Consider the following 24,696-nt stretch of genomic DNA (forward strand, 5'->3'; position numbering starts at 1 on the left):
TCAGGCTAATTGGTCCCTCGCTGTCCTCCTCTGCTGCCTGGATGTTCTGATATGGGCCCTGGTACTTCAGGCATGTTAATTAACATAGTAGCGGCTACCCTAGTAAAGTATTGCCCTAGCGATACATCACTACCCTGCGGCTATTGTATGCATCGGCTGTTGCCTAGTTACGCATGCTATGCTGCCCCTAGCGCACGTAGCTTGCCCAGCAGGGACATTATGTCACGCTCGTTTATTAGTGCTTGATACGGGAAATAACTTGCACATTAGTGAATCAACACCATTGATTTTTTTGGGTTGCAATGTTTTTATAAGAAATATATATATAAAAGAGTGGAGTAACCCTTTAAAAGGAAGCTGCACTCAGAAACTGACTCTAGCTGCCGCTGGCAGCTTTTGTAACTCTCCGTGGCCTTTTTTCAGTCTCCAGTGGTGATATTTCTCTACGCTAGATTGTGCCTCCATCCCATAATACTTCTACTTACTACAGAGAATCTGAGGAGGCCATGATGCTGTTGTTTGGCGATTGCAGCTAAGTGCACTGTGGGAGATGGACAATGAGCATGTGGTTCTAGCTACCAGCAAGCAAACAGCTGCTATTACGGACAGGAGTATAATTAAGCCGTAATTTAATAATCGTCTCCTGGATCCTGGAAGACATCGCTTGTTAATCAATGTTTGTAGGAACATTAACTAATACTGGACTGTAAACATAGCTATCTAATTATATGTTCCTTTGTTTTAAATAACAAAAAGTCTGTTCTATAGGAGGAAACGTCACTTCCATCTCTGGGCAAGCATCTTGTACATGATAATGCAGCATGGGTTTTTCAGAAGTGTCTAGTTTAAAATGGCCGCCCTTACGCCCCTGTCTGAGGCAGGTGGCAGCTGTGTGTGTGCTGCAGATTGCAATCAAAATGACACAGACGGACTGGCTTCAATTCAGTAAGACACGTTCAGTAAAAAAAAAAAAAATCAATAGCAATAGTTCGTTAATTTACCAAAAAACTGCATTACAGTTCGCTAAAATTTTTACCTTATGCAATATTTCATTTGGAGACAAAGGTTGAAATAAGTTTTATACATACCTGGGTCTTCATCTAGCCCCCTTCATGCTGATGCTTCCCTCGCCATCCTCCTTTGCTGCCTCGTTCCTCCGCAAATCTGGACCGGTAACTTTGGGAGTTGAGGCTTCCGCCCACTTGCGCTCCCATCGCCGGGAAAGTTCTGAACATGCGCAATACTACAGGGGAGGCGTACAACGAGCACGGCAGGGGAGCACGCGTGGCCGTACTGCGTCGACTGACCTAATTACCGGGCCAGATTGCAGAGGACCAAGGTGGCGGCAAAGGACGGATTAGCGGACGGATTAGCATGAAGGGGGCTAAAGGAAGCTCCAGGTATGTATATAACTTCTTGTATCCTTGTCTCAGGTACACTTTAAGGAGTCATGCGGTATTTCATTCGGTATTTGATTCATTATAGCAGTGCAGGGAAAATAGATGAAAGTTGGGATAACAGACAGTATTTGTCTTTTTTTTTTTTATACTGACAAGTAAAGTGTAAGTCCAGGCTGCATAAAGCTAACATCAAATTTGTATCAGCCCAAATCATTAGTATCTTATTAACCATTTTTAATTACTACATTATAATATTGTGAAATTAGGGAGATATGTGTTTGTTAAATTTCATATTTTCCAGAATAGTTTAGAATTAGTTTTCACCTTTTTCTCTGCTCTGCTTCCTACCTTCTATAGCCTTCTGAATGGCTCTTGATCAGATACTGACAGCTCCAGGCTGGAGATAAATACTGACATCTCACTTGTTTTTCCACATGTGAAAGTCTTTGTGAATTGACATTTAGGGCTTTGGCTCACTAGTGTGCTTTTAGCCATGCTTTGGAATTGTTAGCGATTACAAAAGCGTTAGGCCAATGAAAGTCAATAAAGGCAACACCACAGGAGTGACTGTGACTTTAGAAATTGCAATCATACCCCTGCAGCTTTTTTGGGGCGATTGTGCTCCAATACAAAAGATATAAACGCTGCAAATTTGCAGCTATTTTACTACCCAAACACGGAAATATTTTTTTGCAAAACCCAATCGCTCTGCACACGCAAGCACTTAAAAATTGCTTCTAAAGGTGCCAGAAATCTGGAAATCACTGTACAAAATACTGAGTGATTACAATGATGATTTCCAAATACAAGTGGGCATCCAGCCTTAAGAGGTATTTACCACATGGGTAAGTAATTTACCTCGCTGGTCGGCAATTTACCTCGCTGGTCGGCAATTTACCTCGCTGGTCGGCAATTTACCTCGCTGGTCGGCAATTTACCTCGCTGGTCGGCAATTTACCTCGCTGGTCGGCAATTTACCTCGCTGATCGGCAATTTACCTCGCTGGTCGGCAATTTACCTCGCTGGTCGGCAATTTACCTCGCTGGTCGGCGATTTACCTTGCTGGTCGGCAATTTACCTCGCTGGTCGGCAATTTACCTTGCTGGTCGGTAATTTACCTTACTCGTCGGTAATTTACTTATCTCACTGGTCGGTAATTTACTTTCCTCACTGGTCGGTAATTTACTTTCCTCACTGGTCGGTAATTTACTTTCCTCACTGGTCGGTAATTTACTTACCTCACTGGTCGGTAATTTGCCTCACTGGTCATCATTTACCTCATAAATGGGTAATTTGCCTCACTGGTCGTAATTTACCTCACTGATTGGTAATTTGCCTCATTGGTCAGTAATTTACCTCAATAGTCTGTAGTGAATTGGCACTTCACAAATGTTTGGTACAATCAATTGCTTTCTGCTGTAACAAATGTGATAATGCTTGATGAATTGAAGCCATTGTATCTGAACCTCGGTCCCTGACTCAGTGACATGCATAGAGAAGAACTAAGTTTGTCTCTTCACACAGTAGTGGTAAAGTAATAACAATTTGTAAGTGTGACCCTTCCGCTGTATTGTGGAGAGGAGATAAACCTGTGTCATTCCTTTTCCGCAGAAGAAGATTCCCGAACTCATTGTACCTCCAGCTGCAGCCCCTGCGGAAGGAGGAAAGTCTCTCCCTGTTCCAGTAAGATATTGTCTCCCAAGCTTCCACTCATGCCTGTCCCCTGATTCTCAATCTTCTCCATACTATCAGTTGTGTTTGTGTTTTTCTAATTAATGGCTTTCTAGTAACTTTGTTTTTTCCATCAGAAGCGGAAAGTAGACATAGTATCACCAGCAACACCGGTTCCACCAGTGGTGGTAGAAACCACTCAGGCCTCAGTCTTTCCACAGGTAAAGTACATACCAAATAGACTTAAAACTGCATAATCCTTTCAGTTTTTACTTGTATGTATATGGTTGTGGCTTTTTATCTCATACTGTCAGGCACTAGTTTCATCTTTGGAGAAAAAAAAAATATAAACTGCTTTGTAAGAAGGGAACCTGAATCCAGAGGTATACTGGTATACGGAGGTTGCCATATGTTTTTCCTTTTAAACATTACCAATTGCTTGGCAGTCCTGCTGATCATTCTGGCATAAGTAGTGTTTGAATCACTCATTGAAACAAGCATGTGGCTAATTTTGTAAAAAATGTAATCTTTATACCTGTTCAAGGTCTGTGGCTGAAAGTATTAGAGACAGAGGATCAGCAGGACAGCCAACTGGTATTGTTGTAAAAGCAAATAATATGGCAGCCTCCATATCCCTCCCACTTCAAGTGTTCTTCAATGTGATCCTGAGCTGGTCCAAGAAAAAAAGGTGAATACTTACCTAGGCGACGGAAGATGCTGGGTACTCCAGAGGCCGCCCATCTCTTCCTTGACCCAATCATTGCCGCGCATGGGACCTCTGCATATATCTGACAGGAGCTTGTCGAATATGTTCTCTTAGCCATGCTCCCCTTCATGTGTGGGTATAGCCATGCCTTCACAGTAAGACGTAAGCTCTGTTTTACGAGCAGCTTTGTGCTGCTGCACGGGTGCACTACCCCCGAGCTAGCTCATGCACAAAGGGGAGCATGGCGGCAAATTCAAAGAGAGTCCCAGCGGCAGGGGGCCCACTGGCAGCCTCAGGACTACCCAGACTAACTCTATTTTTTGTTTCTGGCAGCCTCAGGTTTTCTTTAACTGATAAATGTACCATACGTATAAATACATACTGATTAGTCAAAAATATATTGTAATAAAAACAATATATACACCTGCTGTAATATCTGTGTACTCTGCCAGCTTTCTTATGCTCATTGTAGAACCCATCACTGCTCCCTATCCCTGTGCAATAGGCATACTCACAAATCTGTGATCCGTAGTTGGGTCTGATTAAAGAGAAGGTTACATCATAAGACATTTTAGTAGATTTGACAGCAGATTTGGCACAAACAATTAATGCAACAACAATCTGTTAAATTAGTTTTGCTCATCAAATATTGATCGGAAAAGGTTATTCTGGCCTGGGCCAGGGAGTGACTGTGGGCAAGACCAACACAAGTGGGAGGCTCCATAGTTTTGTACAGCAGCATCGGTAGGGAGAGGACAATGACATATGTTGAGAATTGATCTTAAGGGGCACCGTAGCAACTTAGTCAATGGTCAATATCAGGTGATTATAGATAGTGTACCACATCTATGTAGTGTATGCCCTGCTTCATTTTCTTTGCATATTACCCTGTTCTGTCTGCTCAGGAAGTAGGAGGGGCATTCACAGAAACAGCAAGGATGCAGAGCAATGATCAGACCTGATCTATACATCGTGCTACTTTGAAATGTATTGATACTAAAGAAAACGTTATACCACTTGTTACAGTCACTGAAAAAAATCCCCTCCCACCCCTCTATTGTTTAGGGGTTTTTAGTGTTGAGCAGACGGCTCGAGCAGAGCAGTATGCTTTCTTTGTTCATTCCCTGTATGTAGCTAACTGATTGTGTTATTTCTTAAGGTGCTCTCACACGGACTGTTAGTGTCGCCCACCAGGATCGAGCTCGAGCCTGCGAGCGACACTGCGGGGAATGAGCGTTGTACAGACACATCACTCTTTGGACTTTCTATGGACAGGGGAGGAGGGACGATGGCACAGCGTGCGATGCAACAATTTCCGGCGGGTGCGGTAAGGAGGGGAACAATATCCTTGTTGCCCACTGTCACTTAAAGATCTGGCATGCCAGATCTTTAAGGAACATTGGGGGACATCTATACACACATTAGATTTTGAGCCAAGATTGCTCTTAATGGCCACCTTGGCCAATTTCTGTTTATCCTGGGTGGGACATTTTACTACAAGTAGTAAATCTGTATTACGAAACTATGAGGGGGCTTAAAGTATACTGTGCTGCAGAGATAAGTGCTTCTTGGTATTTCTCTTTTTTCCTTTGTTGGAGAGATACAGCCTCCCATATCACAGAAAACACACCTATAGGGGGATTGAAAATGAGGAATGTTGTTCCTCACCTCTGGGGTATAATTTTGCCATAGGAGGGAGTATTTAATTTTTTTATTTTTGGTCCTAGGAGGTAGACGTCTGAGACCCTTTTAGGTTTTTCCCTAAATAGTTCCCTAGTATAGTTTTTTTTTTCAGTCTTTAGTTGAGCATCTCTGGGTTGGAACACTTTCTTCATTCACTTTACTTGCTGCTGTAGCCTTTCCAAGCTCCTGTAGTGGCTAGATAGTAGAATAAAAAGATCCTTAGCTCACCAAATATGAATCCAGTGGGTATACATGTAACCTTCATCTTAAACAGAAACTTGTCAAAGACACATATATATGCATTGGAAGCCCCAGAACTAGTATTAAGGCCTATCTCTTTCTGGTATCTCTTATGCCAACTATGGATACTGTTGAAGATTGAGCGCATCCATACCTGGATAGATAAGACATGAGAATATACAGTGGGATGTGAAAGTTTGGGCAACGTTGTTAATCTTCATGATTTTCCTGTATAAATCGTTGGTTGTTACGATAAAAAAATGTCAGTTAATGATGTCATATAGGAGACACACACAGTGATAATTAAGAAGTGAAATTAAGTTTATTGCATTTACAGAAAGTGTGCAATAATTGTTTAAAGCCAATGGGTACCGGATTAAAAAAGAAAAAGTCAGATACTCACCTAAGGAGAGGGAAGGCTCGGTCCTAATGAGCCTTCCCTCTCTTCTCCCGGTGCCCTCGGTGCTGCGCTAGCTTCCCCGTTCGCGTCCGCCGCCGCAGGGACTTCGGAGGTCTTCGGGAGCACTCGGGCTTCCGAAGGCGGGCCGCTCCATACTACGTACACGCGAGTGCGTCATAGAGGGCACTCGCGCATGCGTAGTATGGAGCGGCCGCGTCATCGGGAGCCCGAGTGCTCCCGAAGGCTTCCGAAAGCTCCCGAAGGCATGCGGAAGTGGCAGTATTTGACCGAACTGGTCGAATACTGCCACGGGGGATCCTGCGCGGGACCGGGCACCGGGAGAGGAGGGGGAAGGCTCATTAGGACCGAGCCTTCCCTCTCCTTAGGTGAGTATCTGACTTTTTCTTTTTTAAATTGGTAAACATTCACTTTAAATAAAATTTGGCAGGTGCATAAATTTGGGCACTGTTGTCAATTTATTGATTCTAAAACCTTTAGAACTAATTATTGGAACTTGAATTGGCTTGGTAAGCTCAGTGACCCCTGGCCTACATACACAGGTGAATCCAATTATAAGAAAGAGTATTTAAGGGAGTCAATTGTAAGCTTCCCTCCTCTTTTAAATTTCTCTGAAGAGTAGCAACATGGGGTTCTCAAAATAACTCTCAAATGACCTGAAGACAAAGATTATTCACCATCATGGTTTAGGGGAAGGATACAGAAAGCTGACTCCGAGATTTCAGTGCTGTAATATGTACGAACAGAGGCGCCAAGCAGAGTAAAACAATGTTCTAAAAATGATAAAAAGAGGGAAGTCGAGGTGGGCTTACCTCCCTCTGGTAGTGGACATATACTCAAATGCAGAGTAAAAAATATACAATTTATTCACAGCTGCATAAAATCGCAACGCGTTTCGCAGTCGACAGTCCCGCTTCATCAGGCAGTACAGGAGCATATAAAACTGGTTCAGGTTCATAAAGCGTGTGAGCGCCTCTGTTTCGACAGAACATATTGAGGAAATGAAGGACCACAGGCTCTGTTCAAGTTAAGGCTCGAAGTGGCAGACCAAGAAAAATCTCGGATAAACAGAAGCGACGAATGGTGAGAACAGTCAGAGTCAACCTACAGATCAGCACCAAAGACCTACAACATCATCTTGCTGCAGATGGAGTCACAGTGCATCGTTCAACCATTCGGCACACTTTACACAAGGAGATGCTGTATACAGAGGAAGCCTTTTCTCTGCCCACAGCACAAACAGAGCCGCTTGAGGTATTCTGAAGCACATTTGGACAAGCCAGCTTCATTTTGGAATAAGGTGCTGTGGACTGATGAAACTAAAATTGAGTTATTTGGGCATAACAAGGGTTGTTATGCATGGAGGAAAAACAACACAGCATTTCTAGAAAAACACCTGCATCTACAGTAAAATATGGTGGTGGTTCCATCATGCTGTGGGGCCAGTGCAGGGACTGGGAATCTTGTCAAAGTTGAGGGACGCATGGATTCCACTCAGTATCAGCAGATTCTGGAGACCAATGTCCAGGAAACAAGTGATAAAGCTGAATCTGCGCCGGGCTGGATCTTTCAATAAGGCAATAACCTTAAACACTGCTTAAAATCCACTAAGGCATTCATACAGAGAAACAAGTACAATGTTCTGGAATGGCCATCTCAGTCCCCAGACCTGAATATAATTGAAAATCTGTGGTGTGAGTTAACCTCCCTAGCGTTCTGGACGAGCTAGGCTCTTCCAGAGACGCCGGAGGCCGCCACTCAGGCCCTGCTGGACCGATTTTAATAATTTTTTTTTAAAACACGTGTCCTACCCGATTGTCGCCGCTACCCGACGCGAAAGAGGGCCCCCCCCCCCCCCCCCGCAGACCCCGTTCTGAACGGGATTTCCTTGAGGGCTTCCCCCGTCGCCATGGCGACTAACGGAATGACGTCACAGGGACTCCCGATCCACCCCAAAGCGCAGCCTGGCGGCGATTGGCCAGGCTGCGCTTTGGGGTGGATCGGGAGTCCCTGTGACGCGTTCGTCGCCATGGCGATGGGGGAAGCCCTCAAGGAAATCCCGTTCAGAACGGGATTTCCTGACGGGCATAGGCGCTGGCGGTGATCAGAGGGGTGGGAGGGATACGGCAGGGAGGGGGGTATCATGTAGCTAGCCTAGCGATTAAAAAAAAAAAATAGGTATAAAAAAACCATGCGCAGCCATGCGGGTGCGCATAATCAAAATGCCCAGCAGGTTAAAGAGAGCTGTCCATGCTCGGAAGCCATCAAACCTGAAGGAACTAGAAATGTTTTGTAAAGAGGAATGGTCCAAAGTACGTTCAACCAGAATCAAGAGTCTCATTGGAACCTACAGGAAGCATTTAAAGGCTGTAATTTCTGCAAAAGGAGGATCTACTAAATATTGATCTCATCTCTTTTTTTGTGGTGCCTAAATTTATGGATTTGTCTAATTTTGTTTAAACAATTATTGCACACTTTGTGTAAATCCAATAAACTTAATTTCACTTCTCAAATATCACTGTGTGTGTCTCCTATATAATATATTTAACTGACATTTTTTATCGCAACAACCAACGATTTATACAGGAAAATCATGACAATTAACAACGTTGCCCAAACTTTCGCATACCACTGTACATATTTGAGATTGCCTACTGGACCAGAGCCCCTAAACCTTTCTTGGTGCAGTTGACAATGTGGTGGGCGAGAACATTACATGTATTCCATCTCTGTTACTGCACTTTCTAAGCTAAGGGGAAAAAAAGAAACCAGTATTTCACACAGACAAGCTTATAACCTTGAGGAGCTCACAGGATGGAACTAGCAATTACATAGGAACGTTGAGGCGACCCCTGGGTAAACACACATGGCCCCTTCAGAATAAACATTTGTTATTTCCATAGATGTATGAGAAGCCCCAGAACCAGCATCCACGGGTGTTTTCATTCTAGGGTCCTTTCTACTGGAGAACCTCTGCCAATCTCCAAAACACACAAGTGAAAGTTCACTGCCAGTCTCCAGAGCACACTACCAAATCTCCAGACTATATTTCTGGATGCTCACTTTCTAGACTGCACTACAGGAAGGCCTCTGCTAATCTCTACAGCACACTCTTGGAGAATATCCACCACTCTACAGACCACATTATCAGAGAATCTCCACAATTCTCCAGACCACACTATCGGAGAATCTCCACCATTCTCTAGACTACACTATCGGAGAATCTCCACCACTCTCTAGACTACACTATTGGTGAATGTTCACCACTCTCCAGACCACACTATCAATTAACCTCCACCAATCTCCAGACCACATTATCAGAGAATCTCCACCATTCTCTAGACTACACTATTGGTGAATATTCACCACTCTCCAGACAACACTATCGAAGAATCTCCACCACTCCCCAGACCACACTATTGGAGAATCTCCACCACTCTCCAGCCCACATTATCAGATAACCTCCACCATTCTCCAAACCACACTATCGGAGAACCTTCACCATTCTCCAGACCACACTATCTGAGAAACTCCAACACTCTCCAGACCACACTATCGGAGAATCTCCACCACTTTCCAGACCACACTATTGGAGAATCTCCACCACTTCCCAGACCACACTATCGGAGAATCTCCACCACTCTCCAGGCCACACTATTGGAGAACCTCCACCACCCCCCAGACCACACTATCAGAGAATCTCCACTCTCCAGACTACACTATCGGATAATCTCCACCACTCTCCAGACCACACTATCAGAGTATCTCCACTACTCCCCAGACCACACTATCGGAGAATCTCCACCACTCTACAGACCACACTATCTGAGAATCTCTACCATTCTCCAGACCACACTATCAGAGAATCTCCACCACTCCCCAGACCACACTATCGTAAAATCTCCACCACTCCCCAGACCACACTATCGTAAAATCTCCACCACTCTCCAGACCACACTATCAGAGAATCTCCACCACTCTCCAAACTAAACTTTTGGATAATCTCCACCACTCCCTAGACCACAGTACAGGAAATCCTCCACCATCACCACGCCTTCAAATAACAGTAGAACCACCCATCTTACGGAGTTCAATGTTTTTTCATTCGATTCAAATTTTGCCACATTGTATGCAGTTTGTAACTGGGCCAATCCAGATCTACTGCATTTGATCGATCCAATTTTAAACTGCATGCAAACTGCAACAAAATTTGTTTCAAACTGCAAAAAAATTAGTATTTACTCGCCAGGGAAAAAAACTGCAGTCTTAAATCTTTTTAATCAGAATTCTTCAAAAACAATTTCCCATTTTCATATATTTGTTTGTTGTCTGTGATTGTGAGTCTGTGTGTTGATTGACTGTTGTCTGTTCTGCTACTTCATTACAGAACGGAGCTGCCCGAAGGCCGAGCGCTCCTGCTGTACCGCCTGGACGGAAGCGGAAATCTAACTGCCTCAGTGCAGACGAGGTAACCCTTTCTGCTCCTCTAAGTTATTTTTTTATTTATTTATTGTAACCAATGTTCTACAGTAGAGTTCCAGTTAACTGAAACTCAGGCAAGCGGGACCTCACCTAAGTGGCACTTATGGGGGCGTGATAATGCAGAGTGCAGCGGAAAACGCCTATCAGAGCTCCAGGCACCTGTCCTATTAAGCTGCTTTGCTACATCTATAGGCACCTGATGTGTCACCTGACAGGCACCTGGTCATATGCCGTACAGGGGATGCCAATAGACAATAGACCCAATTCTCCCTAGCAACAGGGAGAATTTTCATTGGTCTACCATGTACCAAGAATTCTCCCTGTTGCTGAGGATTCCCATTGGTCTTTTGCCACCCAATTGGGATGCCTATGCTTCTTTTCGGCACCGATCTGAGGTCCAGCGAAGGAGTTGGCGGCATTGGAACTGGTGAGACACGTGAGTATTTACGTCACGGTGCCGATTGAAGTGGATGTGGTGACTAGCCTAGTGATAACAGACACTGTTTGTTCTCATAGGCTTTCATTGCATACATTTTCCTGGCTGTTCCAGAAAAATGTATGAAATCCGGACTCTGCGCTTCATTTACTGCAGTATGGCAAAAGGATTCTTATTTTTTAACAAGTGGTAGCGGATCCTATTTTTAACATTAGTATCCACTTCCTGCACTGAGTGGCGCTTAAAAACACATCTCAAACAGGTACGTTTGTTAACAAGTGTGAACTGGCCCTTAGCCTAATGTGAATAAAAATATTTTTCATATTTTTACCGAAATAGTAAATGGCCATTTCTTATAGCAGTTTACATGAATATAATATTGCTTCTGCTATGCTTTTAGGACTCTCAGGACAGCTCAGATGGAATCCCTTCTGCACCGCGAATGACGGGCAGCTTGGTATCTGACCGCAGCCACGATGACATCATCACCCGCATGAAAAACATTGAATGTATTGAGTTAGGCCGTCACCGCCTGAAGCCTTGGTACTTCTCCCCTTACCCCCAAGAGCTGACCGTCTTACCAGTCCTGTACTTATGTGAATTCTGCCTCAAATATGTCAAGAGTCTCAAGTGTCTCCAAAGACACCTGGTGAGTGAAATCGCAAGTGGAATAAAATACAGGTCACAGCACCATCCCTGATATTAGTTCAGTAAAGTGTAAATCCGGTCACAAAAAGTAGGAGAGTGTTGCTTTCGACACGATCAGGACGGCAGAAGTCCAGAAGCCTGTTATCATTACAAATTGGCAGGGGGTAGGCAGGTGGTAGGAGTGATGGGTGAATGAGACTCCACAGCTACTACAGCATGCACAGAGCAAAGCATGTGCTGGGGAGAAGCATATTATATCACAGCTTTGCTGAGATCTAATATAAAGTGGGGCGCACAGCAAGGTCATAAATTAAATTGCTAAGGTTAGAGAAACCGAGAGCCCAATATAGTGTAGTATGTTCAGCATAAAATTAGTAAAGATAATTAGTGAGAAGAGTATACTCACAAACGTGGGTTACCACAAAGGCAACCACTGTATAGGCAGGAGAGGAGATTAGACCTGTCCTCACTCAGGATTAAGAAGTTGCTCTCTGTAGATCAGAAAAGGGGTAGATCACCCCTCCACCAGGGGTGGACACGGTACAGCAAACGGGGAACAGAGGCGCCAGCAGAGTAAAAGTGGATAAAACCTTTAAAATTTGCTTGGAGGAAGCGGTGGACTTACCTCTATAAAGCAGACACGAAAGACTGTCTGTATAATAGTAATCACATTTATTATATTGTACCCCAAAAGTGCAACGCGTTTCGCAGGCCACGCCCACTTCATCAGGCAATAAACGTGGGGACAAACAGAATTTCAGCAGTAGCAGGAGTAGCACCTCAGTGACTGAGGTTCTGGCCACGCGTATCCTTTCTTCGCGTTCCCCGCTATTGCAGAGGGGAACGCGAAGTAAGGATACGCTTGGCAGGGCTGCGCTGTCCTCGACTTAGAAGTCGAGGTACGGGATGGAGCCGCGGCGGAAGAACGGAGGCTCGGGCAGGACTGACGCGGGACAGGACAGCTGCTGGGGGCTTGGGGAAGCCCCAGGTAAGTGAAACAGTGTGTTTATTTTCTATCTACAGTTCCGCTTTAAGCCACAAGCAAGCAAAAACAATGATTTTGTGAGCACTTTTTCACCTACTTTTCAATTGCAAAGTGCTGAAAAGTTATTTCAAACAGAAGGTGAAAAATGTTCTCCTAGGAGAAAACTTTGAAGATACTGGTAGGTGATCAGAGGCGCCAGCAGAATAAAATTAATATAAGATTGTTAAAAATTGCCGGGAGGGAAAGTGGTGGACTTCCCCTCAATAATTAGACACCAAGGTCTGTCATCAAATCAAACGAATACATTTATTCAATAGTACCCCAAAATCTGCAACGCGTTTCGTGAAGATAGTTTGAAGATACTGCTCCCAAACCAAGGTTCCACTGTAAAATTGAATAAGGGCCTTATTCTCTAGATTGTAAGCCTTTGGGCAGGGTCCTCACTCCTTTTGTGTCCTACCTGATCATGCACCTGCATTACTGTGCACCCATGCTATGCATTTGAGTGAACTCAACTTGCCTAATCTCCATGCTTCCATCCAGTGACTGACTAAGCATTACCTTGTGATCATACTGTGCTGTGTGATCTGGTCTTTCTCGTATTCATGTATTGTCATATTGCTGTTTGTCACCTTTAAATATTGTCTGTAACCTAAATTAATGTCCAGCGCTGCGTAATATGTTGGCGCTTTATAAATACAACAAATAAATAATAAATAAAATTATTTTTTCAACGATCATAGTAAGATTATGTTTAAGATTAGTTGCAGTTATGTTGATTAGATGTTCTTGCATCTTTCTTCAGACTAAATGCAACCTGCGTCATCCTCCAGGAAATGAAATTTACAGGAAAGGAACAATCTCATTCTTTGAAATTGATGGACGTAAAAATAAAGTACGTAAGTTTAACACTTACTATGACCGCATAATATCTGGTCTAAATCTGTCCCAGAGTCGTAGGGTAATAAGAAAAACCAGGGCTGTGGAGTCGGAGTCGTGGAGTCGGGCAATTTTGGGTGCCTGGAGTCGGAGTCGGGAAAAAATGCACCGACTCCGACTCCTAATGAATTTGTAACTGTAATTAAAATAGAAAATATGATAAAATGTTCTATTTCTCAGATAATAGTCATTAAAAATAATGTATATATACAGTATATATACAGTAATAGCTGTGCTTAGTCCACAAAAATGAAATAAACCAATCAAAATTAGTTACTTGTGCTGCTTCAATAAAGCAGTCCCCTTATTTTTAAGGTCAGATATACATATCTGATTGTGACTGTATATATGATGTGTACACAGGAATCTCTTATATATACTAAATAACATCTATGCTGTAAGAATAAAGCCTGATGTGTAGCTATGTGACTAATAGAGATGGTCAACGAGATGGAAATAATTCTGCATTGATGCTGATTTATGCAAATGTATGCACTCCCTTTGCTGATGAAATAAAATAATTTGATATGTTATTAAAATTTGGTTTGGTGACTACAAATTAAAGGGTAACTGAGACGGATGAAAAGTAAAGTTTTATACATACCTGGGGCTTCCTCCAGCCCCCTTCAGGCTAATCAGTCCCTCACTGTCCTCCACCACCCGGATCTTCTGCTATGAGTCCTGGTAATTCAGCCAGTCAGCGCTGTCCGGCCGCATGCCGCTCCCACAGCCAGGAACATTCTGCACCTGCGCAATAGTGCTGCACAGGTGTAGTACGCTCACGGCGGAGTGTGTTCATGCGCACTACGCTTGACTGATTCAAGTACCTGGACTCATAGCAGAAGATCCAGGTGGTGGAGGAGGACAACGAGGGACTGATTATCCTGAAGGCGGCTGGAGGAAGCCCCAGGTATGTATAAAACTTTAATTTCATCTGTCTCAGGTTTACTTTGTTACACAGTAGTACTATACTCTACATATGCACTCCCCACAGAGCTGCAGGGAATCCACTGAGAATGCTGTGCACATTGAACACAGAGGTGTTGTCTGTTTACAATCTCCTCATTCCCCTGCAGAGTACCTGCACATCATTCTTACATGTACCCACACTTGATAGATGTTCTTTGTTCCGGTTGTACCTTTTACAAGTACTCTTACCAAGGACTAGTTTTAGTCTAAAGGGAATAAATATAGTAGTCTACATATCCTTCTCACTTCAGTTGTCTTGTAAAATTCCTAAGCGTTGGCAGTTAAGAGACTCATTTCATGTTACATACTTTTAATCAACAAAATTGTAATATGCAAATTAGAGGAGTCGGAGTCGGTGGAATCCTAAACTTCGGAGTCGGAGTCGGTGGATTTTTGGACCGACTCCACAGCCCTGAGAAAAACAACCGTAAAATCCCCTTTTTAGTAAACGTTAAAGGACCTGGCCAAGTAGTTTACTATAACCAGATTCTACTGTATTTGGGACCTGATGTATATTATTAGAAATTGTTTAATGATACTTGTTTCTTCAAGGACCTATTCACTAGGGGAGAAGAAGGGATGCTATTGAGTAAGGATGAGCAAGACCAGTTTTGCTAAGGCAGGGTTCACACATATTAAAATTCGTATGCGTTTTGTAAATGTATGAAAATGCATTCACTTCACATCCAAAGAAAGTCAGTGGAGTATCACACTTATTCTAATATTCGTGTTTTCACATGGAAAAAAATGCATATCGCATGGACTTTCATTGCTATCGCAAATTATAATGAGGGGGTTAATTAACAAATGTCACCGCTGCTACACTACTCTCCATCTTCCTGGCACTTCCGCTGTCAGAACCACAAATTCAGCTATGAAGGCGTGAGTGTCAGGGAGATGGAGAGCAGCGTGCAGCGCAGTGGTGAAAAGGCGACACAGGTTTGTTAACCCTTTCTGTCCCCACTCATGTACACCAGGACAGTTTCGGAATCCATGAAACTGGTTTAACTCATCCTTACTATTGAGCGTTTTAGCCGTCTACCGCCCATCAGAGAATAAGTTGTTTAGCGGAATATCTACACTGGTGCAGGTGAAAGTTGACTGACACTGGTGTTCTACAGTGTGCCAGACCCACTACATCAATAGCAGATTCTCTATCCTCAGCTGCACTCACAATCTAATGCCAAGTGCAAAGTCTAGGGCTAGATTACAAGTAGTATTCGGAAACAAAATAATAGCACAGGTAATACGTGAGCCCAAGGAAATGGGTACTCACACTTTTCTGGTTGCCCAATTTGCTGCCAGTATAATCGCATGTGGGGAGTACCAGCCCTACTCGCCTTTACGGTACTGTTCTTGTTGCTTCTCCAAAAGAAAAAGGGAAAATTTTCTGATTTTAAAACCATAAAATAAAAAATTTCAGACCCACCCCCAACCGGGTTAGAAACATTAGTGTGACTGGAGGTGTCCCAACAAATATGAAATAATTAAAAACTGTGTATAAAGAAGGTAAAGTTGGTTTACCTTCAATGATGACAGCTGACCAATAATTTTGACACTTTTTTTTTTTAATAAGTACGAATAACAATGCATTTTGTTGCCTGAAACCAATTCATCAGTTAAATAAGTCTTGATAACAGCTGCGGATCGTTATTTACCTGAGGAAGTCTCTTCAGGCCTCTAAATGTGCTTTTTGTCCTTAAACTGTCAACATCATCGGAACAGTTGTCATAATTGAAGGTAAGCCAACTGGGGGTACTTACCTTGGGAGCGGGAAGCCTCAGGGTCCCAATGAGGCTTCCCCCATCCCTGTAGCTGCAGGCAATCCAGCGCTGACTCCCCTGAAGCATCCCGCAATCCTCGCTCGACAAACCTGATAAGGCTTGATATATTTACCTTCCCTGGCTCCAGTGGGGGCACTGTTGCGTGTCTCAGCACGGAGATAGACAGAAATAGCCGATCTCTGGCGGGTCTGCTGTACTACGCAGGCGACTTGACAGAGATCGGCTATTTCCGCCTATCTCCAAGCAGAGAGTCGATACTGCGCCAGTGCTGGAGCCGGGAAGGTAAATATTTACATCCCGCTGTTCGGAGGGGCACAGCAAGGCCGCCGTGGGACACAGGAGGACGGGGGAAGCCTTGATAGGATCCGGAGGCTTCCCCCACCGGAGGCAAGTACCCCCAAGGGAACTTTTTTTAGTTACAGGTTTTCTTTAAACCATTTTTAATTGATATTTTCTTGGTTGCCTAGAGTCACTAGCCACGTAGGGCTAGAGTAACAAAGGTGCCTGCTCTGTGCAGCTAAATGATCATGTAAGATGGGAAGTACTGGGAATTCTGTACTGCAGTGTAACATTTTTGTGCTGTTAGATCTTACCTTCAGCTGGTGGCAATTGAAAATGGAAATATATATAGTTGACTGTGAATTACAAGAAAATCTTCTGCGGCACTGATGTCCGTTAACAGTCTTTTATTAATGAAAGTAAAGTTACCCCTTTATGAGTTCATTACCCGTCCTTTGAAAAATCCTCAGTAAACCCATAGATCATTTTTTATTTCTCTGTGAAGCGTTACAAGTTCTAATTGTTTTATGACTTTTTTCCCCTTTGTGTTACAGAGTTATTCCCAGAATTTGTGCCTTTTGGCTAAATGTTTCTTAGATCACAAAACCTTATATTATGATACGGATCCCTTCTTATTTTACATCATGACTGAATATGACTCCAAAGGCTTCCACATTGTTGGTTACTTTTCTAAGGTTGGTATCCCTTTAATACACTCCTCACTATTCTATATAATGTAAAGTGTGCATGGTGAGTTTGTAATCCAGCAGCAAAAGGCCAGCATATAGCTTTAAGGCGCGTACACATGCCATACTTTTTCAAAGTACGGGTCGGCAGACCTGCTCACGGGGCGGTCGTACTGATGACGGTTGCACGTGAATACAAGCTGTCGTCAGACTGATAAGGCTGGTTTTGACTGGTCCGCCGAGTGGATCACGTGTCGAGCGGATCAGTCAAAACCAGCCTTAAATTTCCCTTTAAACACACCACTGAAGGCAACAGTGGATAACTGAGACAAGAGCCATTAACACACTATCATGGCATGGTGTCGTTTATTAAAAAACACACAGGCATATACTAGAACAACCCTTTGAAGAGTGCAATATTGCGCAAGGTTGCCGTGAATCGCCGGTACAAGAACCGTGACCAGCAGCTCTGTTAGACCTTTAGTGACAATACTGTATCCACACCTTCAAACTACACGCGTTCCCACCGCCCTGCCGGGGCCATAGATCACCCCCTTCTTCCCCCCACATACATCAGTGTCGTCAGTGGGCCCTCCCCCAATACATTATAGGTATTAGAGTGGGCCCTTCCTACATACTGCATTGGTGTCAGCGGACCCAAATACTACACTGGTGTCAGTGGCTCCATGTATGGTTCTATTCAGAGGAGGATTCTAGGAAAAAGAGGATGGAGGGTAAGTAAGGTTGAACAGATAGGTCTTTAGGGCCTGCTTGAACGAGTTGAATGTAGCAGCAAGCCTGATGAGAGGTGGAAGGGAGTTCCAGACGGTAGGGGCTGCTCTGGAGAAGTGCTGGACCCTTGCACATGAGCAGGTAATGTGTGCAATTGGACATCCATAGGGTGTTGTTTGTATGAGCTTTTAATATATCCAGCTTGCTATAATCAGGGCATATGTCTAGCTGTGTCAAGCAGTGAACAATTTCTTAGTCAGTAGTAAAATAAAATCCATATGATGCTGTGAGAGAGAGAGAGAGAGAGAAAGAGACAAACCATTTATTAGTTTTTGCTTTGTACACTTTTCCAGGAAAAGGAGTCTACGGAGGATTATAATGTGGCTTGTATCCTCACCTTGCCACCTTACCAAAGAAGAGGGTATGGCAAACTGCTCATTGAATTCAGTAAGTAAGCTACAGACACTGAAGTACCACCCTTACACCCCGCGAATGTCTGACTGCTGTGCCTCCTCACACCTGACACCTTCTGTCTCCGACCAGGTTACGAATTGTCCAAGGTGGAGGGGAAGACGGGCACTCCTGAAAAGCCACTCTCTGATTTGGGCCTTTTGTCTTACCGTAGTTACTGGTCTCAGACAATCTTGGAAATCTTAATGGAATTGAAGACCGAGACGGGAGAAAGACCACAGATTACTATAAAGTAAGATGCAAAGGAATGATCGGCAAATGATTGACAGAGATGGAGTTTAATAGATGAAGGGGGAATAGTCAGAGATTCTTCAAGAATAAAGTGTACTAAGATACTGAAAAAGTCTTTTATTTTTTTAGTGAAATAAGCGAGATAACCAGCATAAAGAAGGAAGATGTTATCTCTACGCTGCAGTACTTGAACCTCATCAACTACTACAAGGTAAACCTCTCAGTATTACATATCATTTAAAGGAATACTAAACGTAAAAACAAAATTGCCCGTTTACTTACCTTGGGCTTCTTCCAGCCCCCTGGAGTCTTCCTGGTCCCTTGCCATTATCCCCCATTCCGCTGCTCCTCCACTTTTCCCCCTCCAACGCTGGATGCACGGCCCCATGCCACACGCGTCCTCTTTCCTGCTCCTATGGTCAGGAAGGCTATGTGCTTGTGCAGTAAGCAAATGTTGCTACAGCGCATGCGCAGAACGCTCCTGGCCACATGAATGCAATAGTCTGTCTGCGTGTTGGGTTGATGTGGTTTTAATTTATAAGCTATAGGCTTGCTATACACCAGCGGTTCTGGATGTAAGCTTGGCTTCAGGGGCATAAAGAGATCATTTGCATATTCAGCAGTGTTGGGTAACAACCACAGTTACATGCATCAAGCTGAATTATCGCAAATACCTTCTGTTTTAAGAAGGCAAACCATACTAAGCATTGCTTTTTAGTGGGAGGGCTTTTCGGTCTCTTTTAATCCCCTATATTTTTCTAGTGGTTTTGGGTCACCCAGAGCTGCTTGCGTATTCTGTGAAACTCTTGAAAGGGAGGGGATTCAAGTACCAACTGGTCCTTATCTTATCAGAAATAGGAAGCTTTCTGTTATTTGCATGCTGGGATATGTTTTGTACTGCAGACAAAAAAAAAAAACTTCTCAAAATCCCGCTGGCCATGGTTCTGCACAGTTCCTGCAGTTAGGCAAAAGCATCAGACCAGGTAACTGGTCTGGGGTACTAACAATTTTTGGGAAATTATAACCCCCTTTAATGCTTCTGCATGGGATGGAAAAACATTAATTGAATGCTCTATTTCTTAGCTGTACTACATACAATTCATTCTATCATAAGTGTATTTTGCTTCAGACTCCCTTCATGTTGGGTTGAATAAAGTATGTATTTTTTTCTTCCTGCATTTCTCTTGTGTTTTCAATCTTGTGTTTTCTTTTAGGGTCAGTATATCCTCACACTGTCAGAAGACATCGTAGAAGGGCATGAAAGAGCCATGCTGAAGCGAGTTCTCAGGATAGACTCCAAATGTCTGCACTTTACTCCCAAGGACTGGAGCAAACGAGGGAAGTGGTAGAGAAGGAAAACATGCACTGTACCAGAAACTTTTTTCTTTTACCACGGACAACAGCCCTCTTTCACAACGATATCGGGAACCACGTTTTAGCCAAGCGCTAGAGGGGAACGTGGCTGGATACTGTCTTCATGGTGACTTACGGCTAGAGACTACAATTGGTCCAAGCTGTGAGTGGCCACCTGGAGCTGTAACAGTGTTTATATATGAGCTGCTGCGAGGTCAACTATGGGAAATGCTACTCTAAACGCACAAGTATAAACTGATGCAACTATTCTCACAACCCTGGGATAATCAAATCCTCCTTGTTTTTACGGACATGCGAACCACGCTTTTTATTCTCAGTGTCTCTGATTACATGCTAGTGTTTCCACCACCAGGAGGCTGGCATTTTTGTGAAGACTGTGGCATTCTTCTTTGGAAGAGAGATATTTAAGCAGACTATGTTTTCATACGTTTTGAATTTTGACAGTTTTCACCTTTATTCACCCCCGCTCCAACACTCTGTGTATTGGGAGCAGAATAAGCTTTCAGGGCAGGGCAAAGAGCAGCAATGTCAGGCTCTTGTAAACTTGAAATCTGATTGGTGGTTGTTGCTTATTGGAGGCCCTTTTTGCCACAGATGTGGTTGGCCCTGATTCAGTTTGGTCTTCTAAGCTAGCGAAGGTTTGCTCATCAGGTACAGGAGAATGTTCGGTAGGCGTATGAAAGCATGGTAGTTCCAAACGACATATGCTTTGATCTATATTTGGCTACTTTGGGCTGTAAAGATGTCCATACACACATTGCCTTCCAATCTGGCAAACTGTTCAATCCCTCTTTGATCTAAATCTCATCAGAGAGAGATCTATTCCCTCCACACACTGCACACAGATTTTTAATAGATTTGAGCATGGAATCTATTGTAAATCGTTCGAACTGCAGGCCTGCACTGTTGAATGCAGTGCAATGCTATGGCTCTACTGCTCTGCTGCCATCTCCATTCAATCAACCATTTTTATTGATTTTTTTTGCAAAAATGTATTAAAAAATCTAATCCTTGCAGCATATTGTGCTATAGATTCCTGACACATTCAATCAGAGTGATCGTACTTGCCAACAGGAAAATCGATGTGTGTGTGGCCTACTTAAGAGGAACCCAAGGTGAGAGTGATATGGAGGCTGTCATATTTATTTCCTTTTAAACAATATTAGTTGCCTGGCTGTCCCCCTAATTCTGTGTATCTAATACTTTTAGCCATAGACCCTGAATGAGCATGCAGATGACGCAAGTCTGATTGGAATGGCAACATGCTTGTTTCAGGGTTGTGACTCAGACACTACTGTTGCCAGAAGATCAACAGGACTGCCAGGCAACTGGTATATAAAAGGGAATAAATATGGCCACTACCATATCCCTCACACTGCAGCAGAGATGGATGAAGATGTATTGGGGCCCTTAGCAATGTAGTATATTTGGGGCCCTCTTTTGGTAAGCTGAGGTGGAGAGAAAACAAATAAGGTGGAAGGTGGGCCCCTTGACACCTGCTAGGCCCCAATAACCTGCCTATGATGTCTGGTGGATAATCCTGCTCTGCGGTGCAGGTGTACTTTAAAAGCTTGTCCACACCATGGGAAGCAAGTGGATGATGATCTAGGATGCCTCTTGCTATTTATTACACTGCTTGGGTCACCATACAGCAGAGTGTAATTGCACCAAGCTCCCTAGAGTCACACTAGTGGCTTTCCTTGCAAGGTCTGATGTCCCTGGGAGTTGGACACTGCATGGTGTTTATAAGGAATATCTTCAACCTTCATCATTAATAACTTTAAATGTACACATGGTAGAGATACACCGTCAACTGCATAGGAAATGTATATGGATGTTTTACTATAATGCTGCTCACATTTCTGACATTCAACATGACCACTAGGAATGGTCAGTGAGATGCTAAAATGATGGCCGATATATACATTTCATGCAAATGTATGCTGCTTGGAATTGGATCTGCTTCCTGTCAGGTGCACTTCCTATCAATTCTGATTGGACGCCGCTACGTACAATTAGCATCAGATTTACATACAAGCCAGAGTAATTGGCTCCACAATGACGCTGTAAGAATGACCACCATCTTTTGTGACTCATCGTGCCCACTGGTTTTCCATCTTGTTGAAAGCATTCCTTAGATGCTGCTCAGTGATTTTATGGATAGCGCCTGAGGCTTGGGACCCACTGGGGGTAGCTGCTTTACAATTGTGCAGGTGATCCCTGGAGGGATTGGTGCTGCCGTTCCTGGGCGTTTGGAAGTGCTGTTCACTAAACTGCACAGTGCTTCCAATTTGCAGTTTTCTGTGGGAATAAAGTTTAACATTCTTACCGGGTGTGCCAATGTCTGACTCCCAGCCTGTAGCCCCACCCCTAGCACAAGAGGTCATAGGTGCTTCGCTAGTTCCAATTAGAGAATCACCTGTGACATCTTGTGCTAGGGGGCGGGGCTCCGAGTCAGAATCCGGACTTCGGAACACCAGGTAAATATATTCAAATTGCCCCCAAATCACTGCAAAATTGCTTTGAAAAAATGATTTTTCAGCACTCCCAAAATGCTGCAGGACCCGTCTTAGTGATTTGCCCTAATCGCAATCGCTTAAATGGGTCCCCCTCAAAAAACTAGCTTTGGCAAAGTGCTTTTGGAATCCCCAGCAATCGTCCGCGATCCAAAGACACTGCCAAATGCACTCAAGTGGGTCCCAGGCCAAAGCTCAACTAAGGAGCGTGACCCCATACAGAGAGCTAAGTAGGGTCAGATCAGAGGAATGAGGCTGCCACGTAATTGGTCCAGCTCTAACAATCCTCTTGTCTAGAATAATGTCCTAAAGCACAGTAACAGGGAACATCATGCTGCTGAAAGAAGGGCTGTCTGAAAAATTTAAGCATTTCAAAATGTGTACAGACACTAGATTTCCATCAATAAAGATGCTCACCTCGTGGGAAAACCTAGCGATTGTACAGATGTTACATAACGCTGTACAGGGATCCACTATGAGGGATCTCTAAACCGCAAATATACAAAAACTGTGCTGTTCTTACCACCGGCACCAAAACACCCTCCTCTCTTACTTGGTTGTGGTCGAGCAGCGTATCTGTACAGCCATTGTTTTCTCAATTACCAGATATTGCATCTCAGGGACATTCTACAATGCTGCAAAGTAACATTGGCCACCAATATTTCTACAAAACGGAGGGAACGATATCCGATTATGCATGACTTCATGGGGTGCAGCAGATCGGGCTCTTTCATGCTGCCAAACTTATTATAAATTCTACTTGGTTAAGATTTTAAGAACGCTGATGCATAAAATCTGTAGAAACATAGCTTTCGTATCCAGTTTACAACGTATTTCTACCATGTGTACATCCCAAGTTATTAAACTTTAAATGTGTGGAGTAGGGTCTCGAACTACACTGCGCTGCACATGGTTTGAATGAGATTCAAAGCAACCTAAAAAAGAATAGTTAGATATAACACAATGGAGAGAGAAAGTTCTGGATCTCATAGAGCATTTCTGTTCCTCTCTCTGTGTCCTTGTTCCCTCACTGTCCCCAGTTCAAGTTCCACGCCTCCAGGAGTGCTTGGAAGGCATCCTTCAGTGCAAAGATGGGCACATCTGTACTGCACATGCACAAGCCTGTACTTGCGTAGTACAGATCTGCTCGTCTTACTTTGGGAAATTAGTACTTATGAAGACAGCCTGAGATCTGATAATTTTACCTGGTGGAACGAGGACATGGAGAGAGGATCCGGAAGTCTATGGAATCTAGAACTTTCCCTCTCCATAGGTGTCTAACTATTCTTTTTTAGGTTGCTTCAGGGTTGGAGACACCCTTAGGGTGGCATTTCCTGGGCAGTGAATGGTTCCTCTTCTGTCTGATCACACAGCCAGGAGAAAAAAGAAAATAGCCCTTTCCCCCTCCAGTCGCTGTATGATAGCATAGGGGGAGATGTGTGCAGGAATGAGACCAATACACTTGTAGGCTTTCTCCACACCTTTGAAAATCCCGACACCAGTAAATGCATCTTTTGTTTTGGAGAGGACATGTGGCAGCCAGAAGTGTGAGGCAAAGCAACACTTACACAATGTCACACTACAGGATTTTTACGTAAAATAATGCTTAGGTCCGAGCAAATAAGAAAAAAAAAAAATCTACTTACTCCGGGCTTCCTCCAGAATCTGGCAGCCGTCCTGTGCCCTCCCCGCAGCTCTGCATCCAGCCGGTGGCCCGGGGTCCCTTCCGTTGCAGATACCGACGGGCATCTGTTGCACCTTCGCGGGAGCCGCTCGCGCTGCCGTGATCTGTAGGGTCCTTTTACACTTAATCAGTTGCTCTCAGTTAAAACAGAAAGAAAACTGATTTTCAAAGTAAGTCCCATGTTTTTCTATGGCACCTTTCACACTTAACGCGTTTTAACTGAAATCTTTGTCACAATGCACTGCTATGGAAAAAACGCGTACCAACGCATACTAACGCACACCAACTGATTAAGTGTACTGTGCAGTAGTTCTGCGCTTTCACAGAACACTCCAGACCATGTCAGCGCAAGCGGCTCTCAC

At 43.8% G+C, this 24,696-nt stretch overlaps 1 protein-coding gene across 2 annotated transcripts in view; it reads left to right on the forward strand.

Moving 5' to 3' along the window:
- KAT5 (lysine acetyltransferase 5) overlaps nucleotides 1-24,696 on the forward strand; it is a 34,811-nt gene extending 10,115 nt beyond the window's left edge. The window contains exons 5-15 of one of the 2 annotated variants that reach the window (XM_068261615.1): nucleotides 3,012-3,083; nucleotides 3,209-3,292; nucleotides 4,937-5,104; nucleotides 10,506-10,586; nucleotides 11,437-11,685; nucleotides 13,475-13,564; nucleotides 17,195-17,335; nucleotides 18,412-18,505; nucleotides 18,602-18,761; nucleotides 18,890-18,971; nucleotides 19,975-24,696. In XM_068261615.1, the coding sequence (XP_068117716.1) occupies nucleotides 3,012-3,083; nucleotides 3,209-3,292; nucleotides 4,937-5,104; nucleotides 10,506-10,586; nucleotides 11,437-11,685; nucleotides 13,475-13,564; nucleotides 17,195-17,335; nucleotides 18,412-18,505; nucleotides 18,602-18,761; nucleotides 18,890-18,971; nucleotides 19,975-20,109 (1,356 nt within the window). In that variant the 3' untranslated portion in view covers nucleotides 20,110-24,696. The remainder of the gene's footprint in view (nucleotides 1-3,011; nucleotides 3,084-3,208; nucleotides 3,293-4,936; nucleotides 5,105-10,505; nucleotides 10,587-11,436; nucleotides 11,686-13,474; nucleotides 13,565-17,194; nucleotides 17,336-18,411; nucleotides 18,506-18,601; nucleotides 18,762-18,889; nucleotides 18,972-19,974) is intronic. The other variant, XM_068261616.1, reaches the window with a different exon arrangement.

The sequence above is a fragment of the Hyperolius riggenbachi genome, chromosome 11, assembly GCF_040937935.1.
Source record: "Hyperolius riggenbachi isolate aHypRig1 chromosome 11, aHypRig1.pri, whole genome shotgun sequence".
NCBI lineage: Eukaryota > Metazoa > Chordata > Amphibia > Anura > Hyperoliidae > Hyperolius > Hyperolius riggenbachi.